The sequence below is a fragment of the Argiope bruennichi genome, chromosome 7 (genome assembly GCF_947563725.1).
Source record: "Argiope bruennichi chromosome 7, qqArgBrue1.1, whole genome shotgun sequence".
In the NCBI taxonomy this organism is placed as follows: Eukaryota; Metazoa; Arthropoda; class Arachnida; order Araneae; family Araneidae; genus Argiope; species Argiope bruennichi.
This window is the reverse complement of record NC_079157.1, coordinates 23,446,456-23,465,773: the sequence shown is the minus strand read 5'-3', so window position 1 is coordinate 23,465,773 and position 19,318 is coordinate 23,446,456. Positions and strand designations below refer to the sequence as shown.

The following is a 19,318-nucleotide window of genomic DNA, read 5'->3' as shown; positions in this document are numbered from 1 at the left end:
ATCAAATGAGTGCAGACCTGGTCCTTCTCAGCCCATTGAAGTGACTTGGGTACCAAAGGGCAACTCAAAGACTGTTTTGCCAGATTTCTCTGCGGAAGCAGGTCCATCAGGAGACATTCTAGCAATACTAGAAAAAAAATCCAATTTCTCTTTTCTTGGCATTATTTACAAAAATTCTCATGGAAGAAATAGTTTTCCAAACAGTTCCTCTAACTTTAGAAGAACTGATGAGATTTTTGGATATAAACTTGCTAATGGCTAAGAATGCCGAGCTATCGAGATTATTGGTCGTCTTTTGAAGATCTACATGATGGATATATTTCGAAGCAGATGTCTGTGAAAAGATTTTCCTGGACTCTGAGCCACCTGCATTTGAATGATAACACGGTTCAACCAAAACATGGTGAAGAAAATTTCGACAAATTATATAAGGTGCGACCTTTTCTGTCAACTTTGGGCAAAAACTTTCAAGCTGCTATAAAACCTGGACAAAATCAAGCTATTGATGAGTCCATGATAAAATTTAAAGGTAGGAGCTCGATCAAACAATACATGCCGAAAAAATAAAGAGAGGATGGATGAGGTATGAAGAAAATGGATACGCTTCCCAGTTTGAGATTTATACTGGAAAAATTTATCAGACCGTACAGAAGAACTTAGGCGAAAGTGTTTTGAAGTCACTGAGAAAATCTCTCAAATTTCTGGATACACAAAATGTCTTTGCTTGCGGCCCGGTTAATATCAACCGAAAAAATCTTCCAAAAAATTTGTTTCTCCCGTTTCTCTCATCCATTGACTTTTAACATACTTGAACTACATGATAATCTCACTTGCAAGGGGTTCAAAGTTCTTTTCTGCTGGGTTCCTTCTCACGTTGGTATACGGGGAAATGAATTAGCAGACAATCTAGCGAAATCTGCTACCAGTATATTAAAATCTCCTATTCCATTAAAAGATATAAAAAACCACGTTAAATCCAGTTTACATTTCAAATGGCAAATCCAGTGGGATCTTACAGAGGCAAATAAACTTAAAACGATAAAACATCTAATCGATTGTTGGCCTTGTTTGCCTAGTAGAAAATACCATTCTTACCAGATTAATAATTGGCCATACACGGCTCACACATAAACATTTGCTGTTGGGGGAACCCGCACCCCGATCTACAGCATGTCAGTGTCCTATGACGGTTCTTCACATTTTAATAGAATGTCCACAATTTAACAATGAACGAATTCGCTACTTTCACTCTCCTCAAATTAAATGAAAAGATATTCTTCATAAAGTACCCCATCCCCACCTTTTTACCTTTTTAAAAATGATTGGCTTTTACTTTTCGATTTGATTCTTAAATAACTATTAGATTCTGTTTTACCATGCTCTTACGTTTTGTAGATTTTACAGGTTGACAAGTTCAGGAAAATGATGCAATTTAGAAAGAAATTTTTAAACCTTTAAAATAGGATTAATCTTATCGTGTGTTTGGCGCAGTTTAATCAAAAATGGTTCTTGCGCCAATAAACTCCATCAACCAACCAACCAACCAAAAAATTTGTCCGATGACAAAATTATAAAAAGAGGAGAACTTGATTGGGCAGTAAGTAACGACAATATTGTTTGTCTAAAAGACAAGAGGTGCGTGAATATATTAACCACTCTTGAAAATCCAGTTCAAATAAATGCTGTCGATAGAAACGAAAGAGATGGATCAAAAATCTCTTTGTCTTGCCCTAAAGCCATTTTGGATTACAATAAGCATATGGGATTTGTAGATCATTTTGATCATTTGAAATCCCTATATGAAATTGACAGAAAAAGTAGAAAATGGTGGCACCGTATCTTTTTTCATTTTCTTGATGCAACTGTTGTTAATTCATTCATTTTGTACAAGATGGTTAACAATGGGAGCACTGAATTCAAAACAATGAAAGATTTTCGACGTGAAATCGTCAGAAGCCTTATGGTTATGAGTGCGAAGCCAACTTTAATGAAAAGACCCTCTACTTCAGAAGTCAGAGCTATAAAAAAGCACAAGCCCTACATTCCGGAAGAAGTGAAGTATAAAAATGTAAACCACTTGCCTGTGAAGAGCAAGCGCAGAAGATGTGCATACTGTAGCACCCGTGCAAACCGCACCAAACAAGCACAATGTGTGAAACTTGCAATGTTGGATTGTGCATGCAGACAAAAGATATTATACTCTGTTTCACCCTAACTTGGCAGTAGTGTATATTCTAGGCATACCGAATCGCAGTCGTCGTCAGGGGAACAGGGTTACTTTAAAGTACAATGTTACTAGAAATGCAGATCGCTGGCAAAACTTTATCACGCAAATTTTTCGCCAAATAGTAAATATTTATTTACTTTATCATATTATCACTTTATCGGAGAATTAATTGTTTCCTTATTTTCATTATTTTTTCAATATTATTGACACATTATTTTAATAAATCATTAAAGTTATTTCCTTTCGTTTCACCGTTTCTAAAAAGAAAACAATATATTTTTCAATATTCTGTAAAACGTAGTTCTGCTAATGTTTTTCGAAAAGATATCTGTATCATCGTTCACGTCTTTTAAAACTTTATCTAATGTTGGGATCTCATTTCTGCGAAAAAAATGCATGGATTTTTCGTCAAATACAGAATAATGTAAAATCATCATATTTTACAAGACCTGAATGTTTATCTACTGAGCCTGGTCGCTTCTTTCTAGGGGTACTTAAAGGATGCCTTTATTTCTTTTTTCAAAAGGAAAACTGTTCATTGCGAAACATCTGTAAGATGCGAAACTTTATCAACGATTTGATTGATAGAATCTTAAGGGTTTTCTCGGAGTCGAGAATAAACATTTAATATGTTTTTACATGTTGCACTTTTTGTTGGTTTCACTCGTCTTGAAGGTGTGCACAGCGTAGTCGGTGAAAACACTTTCTCTTTTTCAAACATTTTAGAAGTTAATAGAAATGACGAATCGAATAAATATTCACTGAACAAAACTAATAACTACTAATGCAATTAATAGTATCAAAAATATCAGCTGCTAAAAAAGCGAGAATAAAAAAGTACGAAAGATGATAATGGTTGCGAACTGAATGAAGTTGAGTTGGGGGAGATGTAAAAGAAAAGCGCGCCAAATATTGACCTTGAAGACCGGTTCTAGCCAAAGTGGGATTCATTATGTCAATCTTTTAGTTTTATTCGTTCGCTTTATTTACAAAATACTTAACATATAAGCACTTCTAACTTGAGAATAATTTTAAATACATATTGATAAAAAAGGATTTCTGTAATTTATAATATTATTTGATAAATTTCTGCGCATTTTAACTATTTTAAAGTCAGAATTGATGGGGAACTCTTTCCCAACGCGGAGCGTCACATTTTCTACCTTTTACAATACTGCCAAGTTAGGGTGAAACAGAGTATAGCTGTTTTGTAAAATTTCATAAAAAGTAATTTAAAAGAGTTACTTCTCAAGGACTTTCTTCAATAATTTGATTTATATTTAGTGTTTTATTTCCTATACATATTTCTAGTTATTTATTCTAAAATTAATTAAAAAATTTTCACATTCTTTTTTAAATAAATTTTGTGTAGCTTAACTTATAGTGCTTACTTTTTCATTAAAACTCTCAGTACCTAAATTAATATACATTTCTGAAGAATCTAAAAAATTAAGATATATATAAATTAAAATATATATATTTAGAAAATATATATTTTAAACCTGTTTTTTAAAAAATTCCTTCATAAAAATTAAAGTTTAATAATATGTAACGAAAAATATGCGATTTTGAAAACCGTAATAACGCCTAACTGAATGTTTTTCCTGGAGACATCTTCGCTCGACAAAAATGCCTTGGAAGGGCGGTGATGCCGCCATGGCATCACCTAGAAAACCCCCTAGGAGGTAAGTGAAATTTTTTTCAACATCAAAATATATGCTTAGTGGCCCAATAGATCACAATTATAATGTTATCTAGTTAAAATTTGAATATTTTTATTTAGTGCCCCTATATTTGCGCTTGATTGAACTTTTTGTTTGAAGCCTATTTCTTGACTTCTTTTGCATCTTCTTTCTTCTAACTGAATGTGCTCTGTGGTGGCATGGCGAAGTAATCAAGTGAAGCGTTTAATTGAGTACAGCTGTAAAAATGTTCGATTACTGATGCAATCTGAAATTTGTAGGATATTTTATTTATATTTAACTATTGCCATTCGACAATTAGTAATAAAATCGATTTTTGTGCCACGTACATTAGCGTTATATATATATTTATATATATATTGCTTACAGGAATTCTGTGATGACTCTAAACCTAAGCTGAAAACTCCTATTTATAAACAGTAAAGCATGTCGCTGCAAGGAAGGGAAGCATGCTTCTTGCCTCTCGTTCTCGATGAGTTGCCAGACAGTTTGAAAGAGAAAGCGAAGATAGAGCTCTGTGAAACAGAAGAAGCAGTAAGAGATGGATTACAAAAGATGAAAAAATTAATTAAAGGTAAAAATTAATTTTTACAATATTAACTTGGATTTTTTTTAGCATTTAAAGAATTTTCGATTGCAGTGAAATTCATTATTTCACTGCTTGTTAATACCAGTTCTATTGAGGTAGCGACAAGTCTAAAGGAAGTAATATTTCAAAATTTGTTTAAAATAACAGCTACCTTTTATTCTTTATTTGTTTGGGATGAAATGAGTTTTATATTTTTAGCTAATGAAATGAACTTTTTAATGAGTTTCATAAAGCCTGTATTCATTTTTTTACACAATAGTATTTATAAGCGGAATTCGTAGTACTTAATCCTTTTTTGAGCTGTTGAAATATGTTCTGTTGCCTGGTATATACAAAATATACTTGTTTTGTTTCGGATTGACTGGAGCGAGAATAGAACCTGGGACCTTGTGATTCGCAGCCGAGTATCATGACCACAATACAAAAGCAACTGCCCGTGTAGCGTAGCTGTTAACTGGCTTATAAGCTTTCACCACAGTTTATCATATTTTGTCCATGACAACAGAACATATTTCAATCGATCCTTTTACTGAAGTTGAATATTTTGTCTTGTATTCCATTTTCTCTAAAATTTATGCATATTTTTTCATAAAAACTGTTTCTCACGTTTCCCTAATTATTATTTTTTTTTTTTAGAAAAAAGCGTCCTAACATGTACTGATGATAATTTCCTCATGATGTTCCTCCGCTCCAAGAAATTTAACGTTTCGAAAGCATTCGAGCAGCTAAAAAGCTATTCATACCAGAGACACGTTTGGATGAATTACTATGGATTCATTTTCGCCGATAAAGTTATGCCAGCTATATACAACAATATCTGCGGAATCTTGCCCAAGAGAGATCAGGAAGGAAGGGCAATTATCTTCTTTAGAGCATGTAAGGGACATTTCTTTATTTCTTCGAAAATAAATCATCTCCTTGCTATCCTTCCTCTGATATAACCCTTTAGTGATATGATTCTCTAATTTTTTATCTGGAAAACTTCGACGCACACCGTTGTATCCGTTGGTTTTACATAGCGTGTGCAACCAACAGTTGGTTGTATATAGCATATACAACATTAACAGTATAGCGAAAGATGATGCTTTATTTCAAGAGTATTCCAGAAACTGTGGAGAGAAGGTAACAGAAATACATCCAAGATAAATTCAATTAGAGTATCAATAGCACAATCAGACTATGGCGGATTGATATGAGCGAGGATAGAACCTGGGACCTAGTGTTTCGCAGCCCAGCAACATGACCACGATACAAAAGCAATTGCCCGTGTAGCGTAGCTGTTAACTGGCTTATAAGCTTTCACCACAGAATCTCCCTCCAGTGAATCGGAGGTGAGACGAACGATATAGCTGTTGAATGGTGATGCATTGGCTGTTGAGTCTAATGCGCCTGAGCCCATTTGAGTAGCGCCAAGCGTTATAGCGAGCGTTTGTAGGTGAGTGGTTGCTGTTGCGCCAAGTGAGTCTGACGACTTTGTGTTGCTGCGTCAAGTGAGTCTGACGACTTTGGTTTGCTGTGGGTAGATGGCGCCACAACAGCTGTACGAAGGTTGAAAGTTCATCGTCCGAGGTCACCAATGTAGTGGTTTGCGATGGTTCGCAGCCCTGTAACTTGACCACGATACAAAAGCAATTGCCCGTGTAGAGTAGCTGTTAACTGGCTTATAAGCTTTCACCACAAGACACTCTATCTGATTGTGTTGTGTCAGCGCTTACAATATGGCAGCAAAATCTGTTCAGTGAAAGTCTATAAACGTATATCCGGCTATCCGAATATACATTAACAGACTGTGGCGTGTGCAAAACGAAGAGAGCTAGATACATAAAATCCGATGCACATATTTAACATTCATCGTGTAGACACCTTTCACATTTTCCGTCATTTTGACGAATTTCCACATTTTAGATCTCCCTGGGTTCGACATGTCCGTCTGTCTGTGACAAGAATAACTTAAATACGCATTGAGCTGGACTGTTGAAATTTTGTACACTGTCTTTACACCAAATTTGTAGATTTCCATCAAATTTAGAGTGAAATCTGTTCAGGGGAAATCCATCTGTGCGGGTATTCGAATATATTTTTGCACGATAATTACAGAAAGACGAGAGCTAGGTAACTAAGATTCGGTACGCAGAATTAATATCTATAATGCAGACATTTATCAGATTTGAACTAAATCCAACAAACGGTAGATTGACTGTCGGTTTGTACTTTCAGAAACATCTAAATGCGATAACGCCAAAATGCAATAACTTAAATATATCACATTTGGCATAGAATTTTGCGTTTGTTGGGAAAGTGTAATTATGTGTCAAATTTTTGCTGCAATCAGAAGTGTAAAACGCGTCCGAAACCCAAATTTGATTTTGGGATGCTATTAACCGTATACCAGGGATCAATTACCAAAAAATTTGCCAAGGATGGCAGGATAGATTCAGAAAAAATACTAAATATAAGATAAAGGTTGATACTTTGTAACTATTGTACGCCAAGGTGCAAGGTGTTCTCTAAGATAATACCTTTATTAGAAAGTCTGCGAGAAAGTCTTGGGGAAACCACTTCCGCTGGTTTTACTGCTCCGTCCGTGTGTTTTCTTATCTTTCTTCCATTTATTTTCTCAGGTAAATATTCTCCAGATATCTGTGAACCAGATAATGTCTTACGGGCCTTGCAACTTCTTATTCATTTTGCGCTGAAGTTCCCGGCTACACAAGTGAGCGGTGTTGCTCTAATATCTGATGCCAAAGTTGAATCTCTCCATACATTGCAACTGGCGTTCCGGTACGTGAAGGTTTCTCTGCCAAGTTTGGTAAGTAATTCCATAATTCTATTGAAACGAAATGTGCTCTATGTGTTTTTTCGTGATTTGAAACTAAAAATAAATATTTGTTAATCATTTTATATATTAAATATTTGTAGAGAATCGTTTGTTTTTATGTATTGCCACATTTCAAAACAGATCTTCTGATTCAGTGCCAGCAAAATTGGAGAAAATATAATTTGAATGCAAGGGATATGCAGCTCATAATGATATTTAAAAACTTCTATCAAAAAGTATCTGACTATCTAGTCAAAACTATAAACTATCTAGTTAAAAAAAGTAAGACAAGATTTTGACTCACTTCCAGAATAACTTTCCAAAATGTAATTATTTAAACTAAATTTTAGAAAAATAAAAAAATTAAAATAACTTTAAAATGTAAAGTTTTTTCTTAGTGGTATAATATTTTCTTCAAGCAAGAAAATTTTCGCTGAACTTTGATAAGTTTTTTTTTTTTTTTTTTTTTTTTTTTTTTGCATGACGTAGGGGAAATCTTCACTAAATCACCAAATTCTTTCTAATTATATTTAATTATAATAACTACTCAGATGTTGAACTATTTACAGATAACAGTAGATCGCTCTTTCAATTCTCTTCTGTTCTTTTCGACAGAACTATTTACAGATAACAGTAGATCGCTCTTTCAATTCTCTTCTGTTCTTTTCGAACCGTTTTGTCGAAAAACCTCTTATCATCCCCATTTTTCGAGCATCTTACTTAAAAACCTCTTATAGTCTGGTCCCCAAATTCAAGATCACTCTTTTCGGAATGAATTATAGAGAAAACCTGACTCGGAATTCCTGTATTGATCCCATATATTTCAAAGCCAGATTTCATTGTTGCAATGAATTCAAAGTGTCGTCATTGTTACATCAATGCTCTTGCACACTAAAAAAAACTACAAGCAAATGAAAATTGTTACATCAAATATTTAATCGCGTGTTTTTCTTATTTTGTTGAAAACAAAAGGACAAACATACTGTTTGTTATCCTCACAGGTTACAAGAGAAAGTCATATTAAATTACCATAAAAGGCATGCAGTTTGAAAAATATTACCCGTACATTCAAAATGTAAGGTCCCCGTAATATCATGGTATTCTTCTCTGTTAGGAAGGTTCATGTACCAATAAACGAAACAGGTGTAAGGATTTTAAAATAACAAGATATTAATGCATGCTCTTAATCTGATGCATAGAAATGCTTTATTGAAGGAATCATGAACACCATTCTGTGTGAGTGATTTAATTGAAACGAAGCACACCCAATATTCGGAAAAACCAATTAGTCACCAAGGTAGCCTTTTTTTTTTTTTTTTTTTTTTGTGATCGATCGATTATTTGGCTAGTCGGGGGAAAAAATCATATCTTATTAATTTTTTTCCTGCCGTGTTGTTTAATTAAAAATGATGCCCGGCGCAGTGGAAACCGCTTAATATGATCGCGGTAATGTTATCGTTCGTTATATGCTATCGAAAGTCCCTTTACCGAAAAGATGAATTCAAATATATACAAAAATATTCGTTTAATGTAATCACTACATCGTTCAGTGTTGTAAGTTTTCAAGTAAAGAATGAATCGATTATTCATTTTCAAGCATTTTAACGTTTGATATTCGTGAAATTTCTTTGTCGTTTTCTACTTAGGAAATAAATATATAGATGTCATTTTTCCTATGGCTTGTGATTAAAATTCTTTTATCTGTATTAGAGAGGTCTGGATCGGTTTAAAAGGGGTAGTTGCGCTGCCGAGTTCGGGAGGAAATCTGAACTTCCATGAACCGCTAATACCTGCAATTGAATTATGAAAACAAAATGAATTGAATAAGAATTGATTGAGTATTAAAAACAAAATTGAAATTATTAAAAAGTATGAAAGTTTATAAGTCAATACAACGCTGTGATGCAATTGAAATCATAGTATCTGCTTTGTAATTTTTTTTTAATTATTAGCTTTTTGTGAGTAAAACCCAAATAATAAATTATGAGAATTTGGACGAGAAAGAATATTTTTAAAAAAATTCTTCCAACAAATGCTGAACGGATACAAATTCATAATACTTGCAGCAATATTTATTTTAAAATAAAAAAAAAAACAATATATCGAAAATTTAAGAGATAATATAAGTACAAACAAAGAAGGAGTAATGGACGATTAGAAATAATTAAAGAATTTTATTATCATGTGAGAACACGATGTTGTTTTGGTTAGGGGGTTTTGAAGCTCGAAATCGCGTAAGCAATGAATAAAGCATAAATGGCAATTTTCATCCTCATCTTTTAATCACATATATTTTTTTACCCGCTTTTACCAGCATTGCTTTATTATTACGTATGCTTCTTTGACAGCAGATGCGTTTTTAAAAGGAAGGTTGACGTAGAACTATGACATCATAGCTGTTATTTCATATATATATATATATATATATATATATATATATATATATATATATATATATATATATATATATATATATATATATATATATATATATATATACAGAGAGAGAGAGAGGGATAGAAATCGATAGAGAAGTCTCGTGATTGTTTCAAACCGGTTTAAACTAGTTAATGACTTAGATTAATTAAGACAAAAAAATTACTTAAAAAATAATAATGTTCTCACATGATAACTTGAAATTTTTATATCGTAGATTTCATTTTAATTTTTTTTAATAGTTGTTTTTGAAATAAGTTATAGATAACCCCCAAGTAAGTGTGTTTTTTTTTAATATTTTTCTCGGATGCTATAAAAATGTGATTGATTTTACACAAATCTCTCATTTTTATCAGTCGTTTAATCATATAAAAATTCTTAAATCCCAAAGATATCTCATTCAGCAGTATATCTATTGTATTATATTTCTCCTTCAGCGATTAATTAAAATGTTCTATTACATTTCTAGCATGCACTTCCTGCGAGGTTTCAAAGCGTTAACATCATCAATACGAATGTGTTCGTACGTACATGTTTTGCCATCGTTCGCCATCTAATCCCTTCCAAATTGGTCGGTAGAGTAAGTATTTAGATTTACATAATAATTTTTCGTATATAAATTAGATCTTTTGGCATTGTTTTCTATTTATTTCACCGAAGAATATAACAGAAAATTGAAAATATTGGAATCGCCAGAAAATTTGTACTTTGAGATTTTGGCAAATCATTACATTTCAGGACTGCTTGAATAAGAAATTTTTTTAGGGCCATGTCAAATTGTCAGCGAATATGATAGATCAAAAACGCATTGAGCCGAATCAATGAAATTTGATATGTAATTTTAATACCATATTCGTTGATTTCTATCACAATTTGGACGAGATCCTTTGAAGAGAAATCTGTCTATATATTTGTCCATGTGCATGTGAAGACTGTATCTCAAGAGCTGTATAAATGAAATTTGGAAATTTTAGCCAGAATCTAAATGTGTAAGTCATATCACTGACTCTACGATTCGCCCGAAAGCACACGGATGAAATTAACGAATGACCGGACCGCCGCTACAGAAAAATTGGTGAGAACTGTGGTTGAGTCCTAAAAGCCATCACCGGCCACGGTACAAACCTTCCCCAACGAAGTACGTCCCGTCAACGATGAAAGGAGCCAGATCCCCACCTTTTCGTGTACCCTCCAGGGTGGCGAGAACTAACCACCATGCCGGAAGCTTCTCATCCTCATTTCGAGGTGCCCCCCGATGGTAATCTAAATGTATATTAATTTTTGTAACAAATATATATTAATTTGTGTCAATCAAAGAAGAAGCATTTGTTGCTGCATATATTTTGCGCGTATGTGAGCGCAATTACTCAAAAGCACAACCTAGGGACCTAGCGGCCAAAACTGTAGAACTGTGTAAAATCTTGGATGCTGTCGGTGTAAAAGAGAGAGTTTGACATCCGCACTCAGTTTTTATCATAATATTACGGAGTACAAAGTGCGTCATACTGCCTAGATTGAGGAAAAGTACTCACACTTTCGAATGTTCTGACTTACGAGATTTTACTACCATCGCGGGCTTTGACACGACGGACTGCACTGTATCAGGCCACATAAGTTAATACATTATATCGATTAAAAAATGATTATTTACATATGCACGATTAAGATTAAGATTTAAGATACATTCGAAGCTCCTAAAATACATTCACATCAGTCACTCGCTGTCTCTTGTGCAACTTTTTCTCTTTCTTACTTCTTTTTTGGTCATGAGACCGGAACAGCTGTGTGGAAGTTATTGGCATGATAGCTCTTTCCTTTCTTTACTCACCCACTGCGGGGCACGGTGGTCTGATCGCAAAGTCTTGGTTCCTCTTTCTTACTTTTCCCCTTTTGGCCATGAGACCGGAACAGCTGTGTGGAGGTTATTAGCACGATAGCTATCTTCCTTTCTATAGGCACCCACTGCGGGCCTCGGTAGCCTGGTGGCAAAATCTCGGCTTCTCTTTCTTACTTCTTCTTTTTTTGGCCATGAGGCCGAAACAGCTATGTGTATTATTGCCACCTTCCTTTCTTTACTCATCCACTGTGGGCCACGGTCGCCTGGTGGCAAATTCTCGTCTTCGAGGCCCGAAGATTTCAGGTTCGAGACCCTATTTCACCAAAGAATTGTCTGTAAGCGGATTTGGTACACATTGAATCCGAAGAGACCAATTGTCCTCCTACTGTGGGGGGTGTGGAAGCTGGGAATTGAGGTACCAGTTCAGATGTTCTCATCCTCTGACCAAGGTTCAAAATTATGGGGTCCATCCCGAAAAAGACCTAGTTCTGCTTTAAAACGAGACATTAATACAACTAAATTAAACTAATCTACTGCCTCTATATGATCAAGGAAGGCTGAAGTGAGTAGATCAAAGAAAGAAAACGATAGCTCCTTTAAATATCCGTATAAACAGGGGGATAAATATGCGAAGGTAATAACAAGCGTCGAAAAATACGAAGCCGGGCTAGGATTATTACACTCGTGATAGATCCCTCCGGGGAACACCTCGAAATGAAGATGAGAAGCTTCCGGTATGGTAATTGACTCTCGCAACTCTGGAGGATACACGGGAAAGGGGGGAGGTCTGGTTCCTCCCATCGATGACGGGGCGCACTTTCTTAGGAAAGAGTTATACCGTGGCCAGTGATAGCCCTTAGTATTCCGCCAGTGTTGCTGTAGCGGCGGTTCGGTCTTTCAGTTATTTTATCCGTGTGTCTTCGGGCGGGTCGGAGAGTCAGTGATATGACTTATACTCGGAATAATAGTATCTTGCATCAATCCTTCCAGGAAGTCACCTCAAGAAACGAAAAAGAGACATTGTAGCTTAAAAAGGCAGGGTATCGGATTAATTTTTTTTTGGGGGGGGGGGAGAATGCAGAAGAGCAGTGATTTGGTCGATAAACGCTCCTATCGTCGATGATGGGACTTATTTCTGAAGGCGTTCCGTTATAGTTGCTCTTAATTAAGTCTAAATTGAGTAGGTCTTAGTTCACGTAATTGTTAAAATTTGGATGAAATCTGTACAAAGAAAGTCTATCTGTCTGACATTGTTTGTTTCATTGATGTACACTGTAAAATTAAAAATTGCATTTTTCTCTCCCTCTTATTATATTTTAGGTGACGTTTCATGGCAGTAATGAAAATGCTCTATTGGAGGATTTCGATGCATCCTTATTGCCGACAGAGTTTGGTGGAACTATGGGATCTCTCGAAAATGTCCCCAAGGACTACTATATTAAGAAAGTGGAAGAATTTATACCTATCCTGCATGCATCAAATCATTATTTTAAGAGAAAAGATACTGTTCCTTTTCCGGATAGTTGAAAAATTATAAACTTTATTCATTATTATTATTTTTTCTTTATTTTTTATTGTTGTTGTTTTTGTTTCCATTCATTCCTATTGAAGAAATGGTATTTACTGCATAGAAATCTGTTATTCTTTCAAGCTGTTTTCGAAATTAAACTGAAATGTCCTTGAATCATTGAATTCAAATTTATTCTGCGTTTGACACTGCTATGCTAAGTAATTTATTGTTAATCATTTTTATTCAACTTCTATTCATTTGTATAAATGTCATATTAATAGAAATGGAAGTTTGTAACCGATTTTCTTGTCATTTTCTGATTATATCAAATTCTATACAATTTTATGTTTCCCATTAGTGTAATTCGTTAATCGTTTTAGATATTATTTATGAATTGTAACGGCTTACTTTCAATTGGATTTTAGTGTCTTACAAGTGACGCCATCTAGTAGTACGTTTGAGGAACTACTAGAACTACTGTGATATAACCATTGCAATAATAAAATAATTAGTTTATACGATGCAAATCTTTAATTATTCGTCATTATCTCCTGTTATCATATTCATAAATTTTCTTCCTCAATCATTATTTTTCCATTTCTTTAAAGGAAAAAAAAACTAAAATAGCATAAGAAGTAGCATCTTTACCCACCTAATTAATCCTAATTGAAGTGATGATGAAGAGAAGATTTAAGAATACAGCAAAGTTAATTCATCTTTTTTTAAAGACGCAACATACATCACTAGAAAACATTTTTATAAATTTTACTTTGCTTAAAATACCTGCTAATATTCATTGAAAACTTCTGTCGAAGAAATATCATTTTCCCATACATTTTAGTTCCCCCCCCCTCGCCCCCCACATACAATTTGCAATCTGACATTTTTTGATTTCAATGCAGTTTCATAATGCAATATTTATGTATATTTATTTGTTATATTTATACGAAACTTCATTAAAATCAAATAAAAAAAATTCTTCCAAAAAAGGATAGCGTCTTTATTTACAAATTTTTTTCCACATTAGATACAAAACAACTATGATCCAAAAACATCTCAACACTTGTGAAACATTTTTAATTGTCTACTAGCCGTCTTTGAAGACCAATTTGTTAGATTTTATTGTTAAATTATTAATATAAGATGCATTTCTTTTAAAAAAACATTTCGTCTTATAATTTGATGCGACTAAAACACATGAATTCAATTAAAAGAATTTACAAAGTGCATATATTATGAAATAAAAGCAGAAATAAAAATTCTACTACGGATTTAATGATTGGTAAAAGCATGTGCGTAATCTTTTGATGGAGAGTTTGACTTCCATCACAGCGTTTAAAAACATTGTTTCAGATAATATATCAAATTGAATTTAAAATATTATTAAAGTTAAAGGAAAAATTGTACAAAAATGGAATTTGTATCATTAAAACGGTCTTTTTTTTGTCTCTTAAGACAATGCAAAAAGCTTTTATTTATAAGATAATTGTTTTGGAAGATATGAGAATCAATTTCCAAAGGCAAGTCGTAACGATTACGGCTAGAATTAAAATTAATATACTCTGCCAAAATTGAAAAAAAATTTTGAAGCGATTTCTAGCCAAATATAATCGTGACAATTTTTTATTGCAACTTTAATAACAGTTTGTTAGCATTTCTGGTATACAACCAGGATTGCAGACTTTTAGAGAGTTTTTGTACGATTGAAACGATTTTGACTTGCTTGGCGAGAAACCGTATATTAATCTTAAGTCTTATCACAATGTGGCACTTAATATAACTTTTTGTTTGAAGCCTATTTGACTGAATGTACTTTTTTGAAGAATATTTCTAATAGTATTTTGCAGCTTCATTAATTAACTGAGTGAAGCATTTGATTCAGTACAGAAGTAAAATATTTATTGGAAGAAGTAGTCTGAAATATGTATGATGTTTTGTTTATATTTGACTATTGCTATTCTACAATTAGTAATAAGCTCGATTTCTATGCCACGTACATTAGTGTTTTATATATAGAGAGATACTTCTAATCAGATGTAATATTTCAGTTGAAAATAGTATAGAATAGAAAACCGCATTTGTTCGTCATATAATCCCGTGAAAATTAAGCTAAATTCTTGATAAAGGAGATTTTAAAAAATCGCTTCTGTCAGATGAAGTTCTAAAAATATTTTAGTAAAAGAAATGTGTTTATTTCTCATTTATGTAAAATAATACACATTTTTCAACTGCTGGTGGCCTGGCCTAGGGGTAGCCCGTCTTCTACGTAATCTGGGTGTCCTGGTTCGAACATGGTTGTTCTCTACCCTGTGTTCTACCTATCAGGTTGTGTGAAAGAGCCCCCACACCACCCTGAAAACAGGGGCTGTGCAAGCGAATGTTTGTATTATCTTTATATGAAATAGAAATCAGACTTCTGCACTCTGGTGCTCGGGGGCCTTTACCCTCTAAAGCTACTGCACACTCGGCTTAAATTGCTGAAAACTCGTCAGCGGGCTTGTGAAGTGCCATAAATAACATCAACAACATTTTTCCACTACATAATGTAAACTACTTATGTAAATACGTGAATTTTCTTGAGAATGGAAATTTAAATTAGCTCTTCAAATTTTGATAAAATGGCGAAAGATCTGGAACTACCCAAAAATGTCTCCAAAATTAACCTCTTTAGAATTGTAAAAAGGATTATTTTACACTTCCCCATATGAACTGTACAATGTGGAAAAATTTCTATAAAATTTGCAATTTCGAAATTTAGTTGAACTTTAAGGACTTTTTAAAGTTCCCTTTGAAAAACTAATTCTGTAATTATGTCTGTCTATTCTAAGCAATAAAAAAAAACGCGTTACAATCTTGGAAAGTTAATTTTAATTTATAATGTTTAAATCAAAGGATCTATATCTAATTCTGAATGAAATCTAAGAAAAGATAGATTATCTATTTTTCAATCCTTAGGTGGGGTATGGTCGGGATTAGTTCCCCTTCCTAATCCTAGATGGCAGCACATTGTTGTTGTCTTAAAAGTTGTGCAGGAAATTTTTTTTTTTCTTGGCAGTCAAGAAAAGGTAGACGTTCACGGGAGTGTGAGTGATGAGTAGCACGTGAGGAATAGAGAGCAAATTTATTTTAACGATCATTTAGAAACACAGCGAGTTTCTTGTGAAATTAGTAGTTTATGAAGAAAATAATTTTTATTGTCTTGAAGAAATATTCGTGACCATGATATGTAATTGTTTATCAAAAATTGGATAAAAATAAGTGAATGGCTCGATGTGAATAAATGGATGACTCGTCAAGAAAACTGTTTCCTGATTTTTCTTGCTTAGAATCTTCTGTTTTTTGCAAACTGAAGCACAGGGTATGTGCTCACTAACAATGCAGAAATACTTCGTTAGGGAAATATCCCCTATATTCGTCAGGTATAAAAATGATACCTACACTGATAAAATTAATAAAATTGTTTATCATCTTCAGAATGGTCCGTAAATGTTATAAACAGTGGCAAAAATCATAATTTTTATTTAATTTTTAAAATTTTTTGTATATTTGTTTATTATAGTATTATCAGTGAAGTATTCAACTTAGTAAGAATAATAAAATATATTTTAACGAAAACCATCTAGAACTTCTTGCGGTATATTTTCGCCATACCCTATTAGCTTAAGATATTGTACGATATATCCCCGATATTGCTCGATATTCTTAATAAAACTCAATATCATGAAGATATAGTAGCAATTTTTGGTGGGCATTTTGGGCTAATAGAGTAGTAAAAAAAATTAATTACATGAAATTATTTCAACACGCAATTTTTAATTCTTAATCCTCATCATTATATTCACGCTTCACTTTGTTAATAAATTATGATAATTCTATGTATATAGACTTAATAAAAAGTTGTTTAGATGTAAAAATATATCTACTTTATTTGTTTGGTAAAACGCAGTTCAAAACTAAGCACTAAAACTTGAATATGATTTGCTAGCAAAGATCGAAACTCAAGAATTAAAAGATCTTTAAAAAAAAAAACACTTTTAACCTATTATTAGATATCTATCATTTAATCCAAAAGACTTTGCAAGTGTCACACATACAAAAAAAAAAAAAGCTTTATTTATTATTTTTTTTTTTTTTTTCGATATTTCAACTGCCATAAAATCGTAGGATTCATCGAAAAATTTGCTTTCAGAATTTCTGGCAAATTGTCATATTTTAAATAATGAACAACAGTAAACAAAATGCAGCACAGATTTAACAAAACTGTGGTGAAAGCTTATAAGCCAGTTAACAACTACACAAGCAGTTGCTTTTGTATTGTGGTCATGTTACTCGGCTGCGAACCACAAGGTCCCAGGTTTTATCCTCGCTCAATTCAATCCGCCACATTGGTGACCTGGACGATGAACCTACAACCTTCGTACAGCTGTTGTGACGCCATCTACCCGCAGCGACCTAAAAGTCGCCTGACTCACTTGACGCAGCGACACAAAGCCGTTAGACTCACTTGGCGCAACAGCAATCGCTCACCCACACACGCTACACCAAAACAAACAAACAAAAAACTTGAGAATGCTGATACCATTGTTGATGAATATTAAAGCCAGAAAATATTTCATAGGACAGATGGAAAAGGTTTAAATCCGTTGAAGGAAATCCTAACTTTTCTGAAATTCATTTCACATATTCTCTCTATTCTTTCTCATACCGAAAATTAGTGTTAACCATGAACTGGTTAACTGAGACTTTTGGTCAAATTTTAAAGGTGAATGAGTCAGTTGCAAAGAGAAAAAACAATCAGAATTTACAGTTCACTATTATTTGAAATATTCCAACCGAGAAAAGTGTTGTACAATTGATAAGAATTGTTGAATTTATTAAATAAGAATTTTTTTAAAGCTTAAACTAAGTATATTTTTAAGCTTAAACTTTATATTTTTAAGTTAAGCTTTAAGCTTAACTTATATATTTTTAAAGCTTAAACTAAGTATAATATATAAATTTATTTAACAGGAAGTTTGAGGCATACATTGATATCAGTATATCTTGACAAATTCCACTCTCCTAACTATAAAAAACTATTTAGCTGGGATTTCTCTCTATGTTTGTGACAAGGTCTTAAAATTAAAAGTGAAACGTTGATAAAAAAAAAAAAAGGCAAAAAGTTAATTGAATTCAATTCACAAATGATCCTATTATTGGTAAAATATCTTCGTTCTTCCCTAAATCAGATTTCGAAAAACCCCTCTAATAAAAAAAATAACACAAAGCACTGTGCAAGAAAAGTATGAAATATGCAGTTGCTTTAATAGCTAAAGTGTTTTCTTAAATATTGTTTATCTTTGTTTCTTTCTGTATTTTTGCCATTCGATTTTCCCTAACAAATGATATTCTACTTTTAGAGCTTAGTCGCTACTTCGCTTTGTTACCATAAGCGAAAAAAATAAATAAAGTTGATTCATTTTTAGACCCACTTAATAGTTTGATGTGCATATACATCGGACTATTTTAAGTCATTGTCTCGGTGACTCTTTAAAGTTATCGATTTCAATTTTCGAAAATCAATTTTCTCATTTTTTACGAAATACACGTCAGAGAGCAAACGATATCAGTCAATTTTACTAATTTTTTTCCTGCTTTATTTCTTACCAATAAGCAATATACCGTGATAAATAACAAGAAAGAAAAGAAATTGACTTTTTTTCCGATCTATCCTATTATGTATTTCTAAACTGACCAGCAATAATGAATACATCAATTTTAAATGGAGTTCATACTCGTAGAAACGCAAAATACCAGGATTCCATGGTATTAAGCGACCTCAACTCAAGGTCATATACATTTGATTACGGACTTGACTTGATTATATAAGAGAATATCATAAGAAAATGAAGTACCTTTATGTTTTTTAATAATATAATAAATATTTTCTAAGAAACACACTCTAAATATTTTGGAAGAAGCCCACTAGTTTGAAACAAATTTGGCATTATATTTTTTAAGGCCAACTTTTTTTTTCCAGCATTTTGTGAAATATTTTTTTATTCAAAGAGCATACTAATGATTAAATTGAACGCTTTTTATGCAAAATGTCCTGCTGCCATCTATCATAGAGAAAGCAAATTACTTTTGCAAAAACAAAATGATAAAAAAAAAGCATATTATCTTTGAACTTTTAAAATCGAGCCATGATTCTAGCTT

General features: G+C 33.0%; 1 protein-coding gene across 1 annotated transcript in view; it reads left to right on the top strand.

Annotated features, from left to right (window-relative positions):
• LOC129976057 (retinaldehyde-binding protein 1-like) overlaps positions 1-14,109 on the top strand; it is a 31,797-nt gene extending 17,688 nt beyond the window's left edge. The window contains exons 2-6 of the mRNA XM_056089411.1: positions 4,300-4,504; positions 5,156-5,395; positions 7,141-7,328; positions 10,243-10,353; positions 12,931-14,109. Of these exons, the coding sequence (XP_055945386.1) occupies positions 4,357-4,504; positions 5,156-5,395; positions 7,141-7,328; positions 10,243-10,353; positions 12,931-13,137 (894 nt within the window). The 5' untranslated portion in view covers positions 4,300-4,356 and the 3' untranslated portion in view covers positions 13,138-14,109. The remainder of the gene's footprint in view (positions 1-4,299; positions 4,505-5,155; positions 5,396-7,140; positions 7,329-10,242; positions 10,354-12,930) is intronic.
• Positions 14,110-19,318: the final 5,209 nt, after the last annotated feature.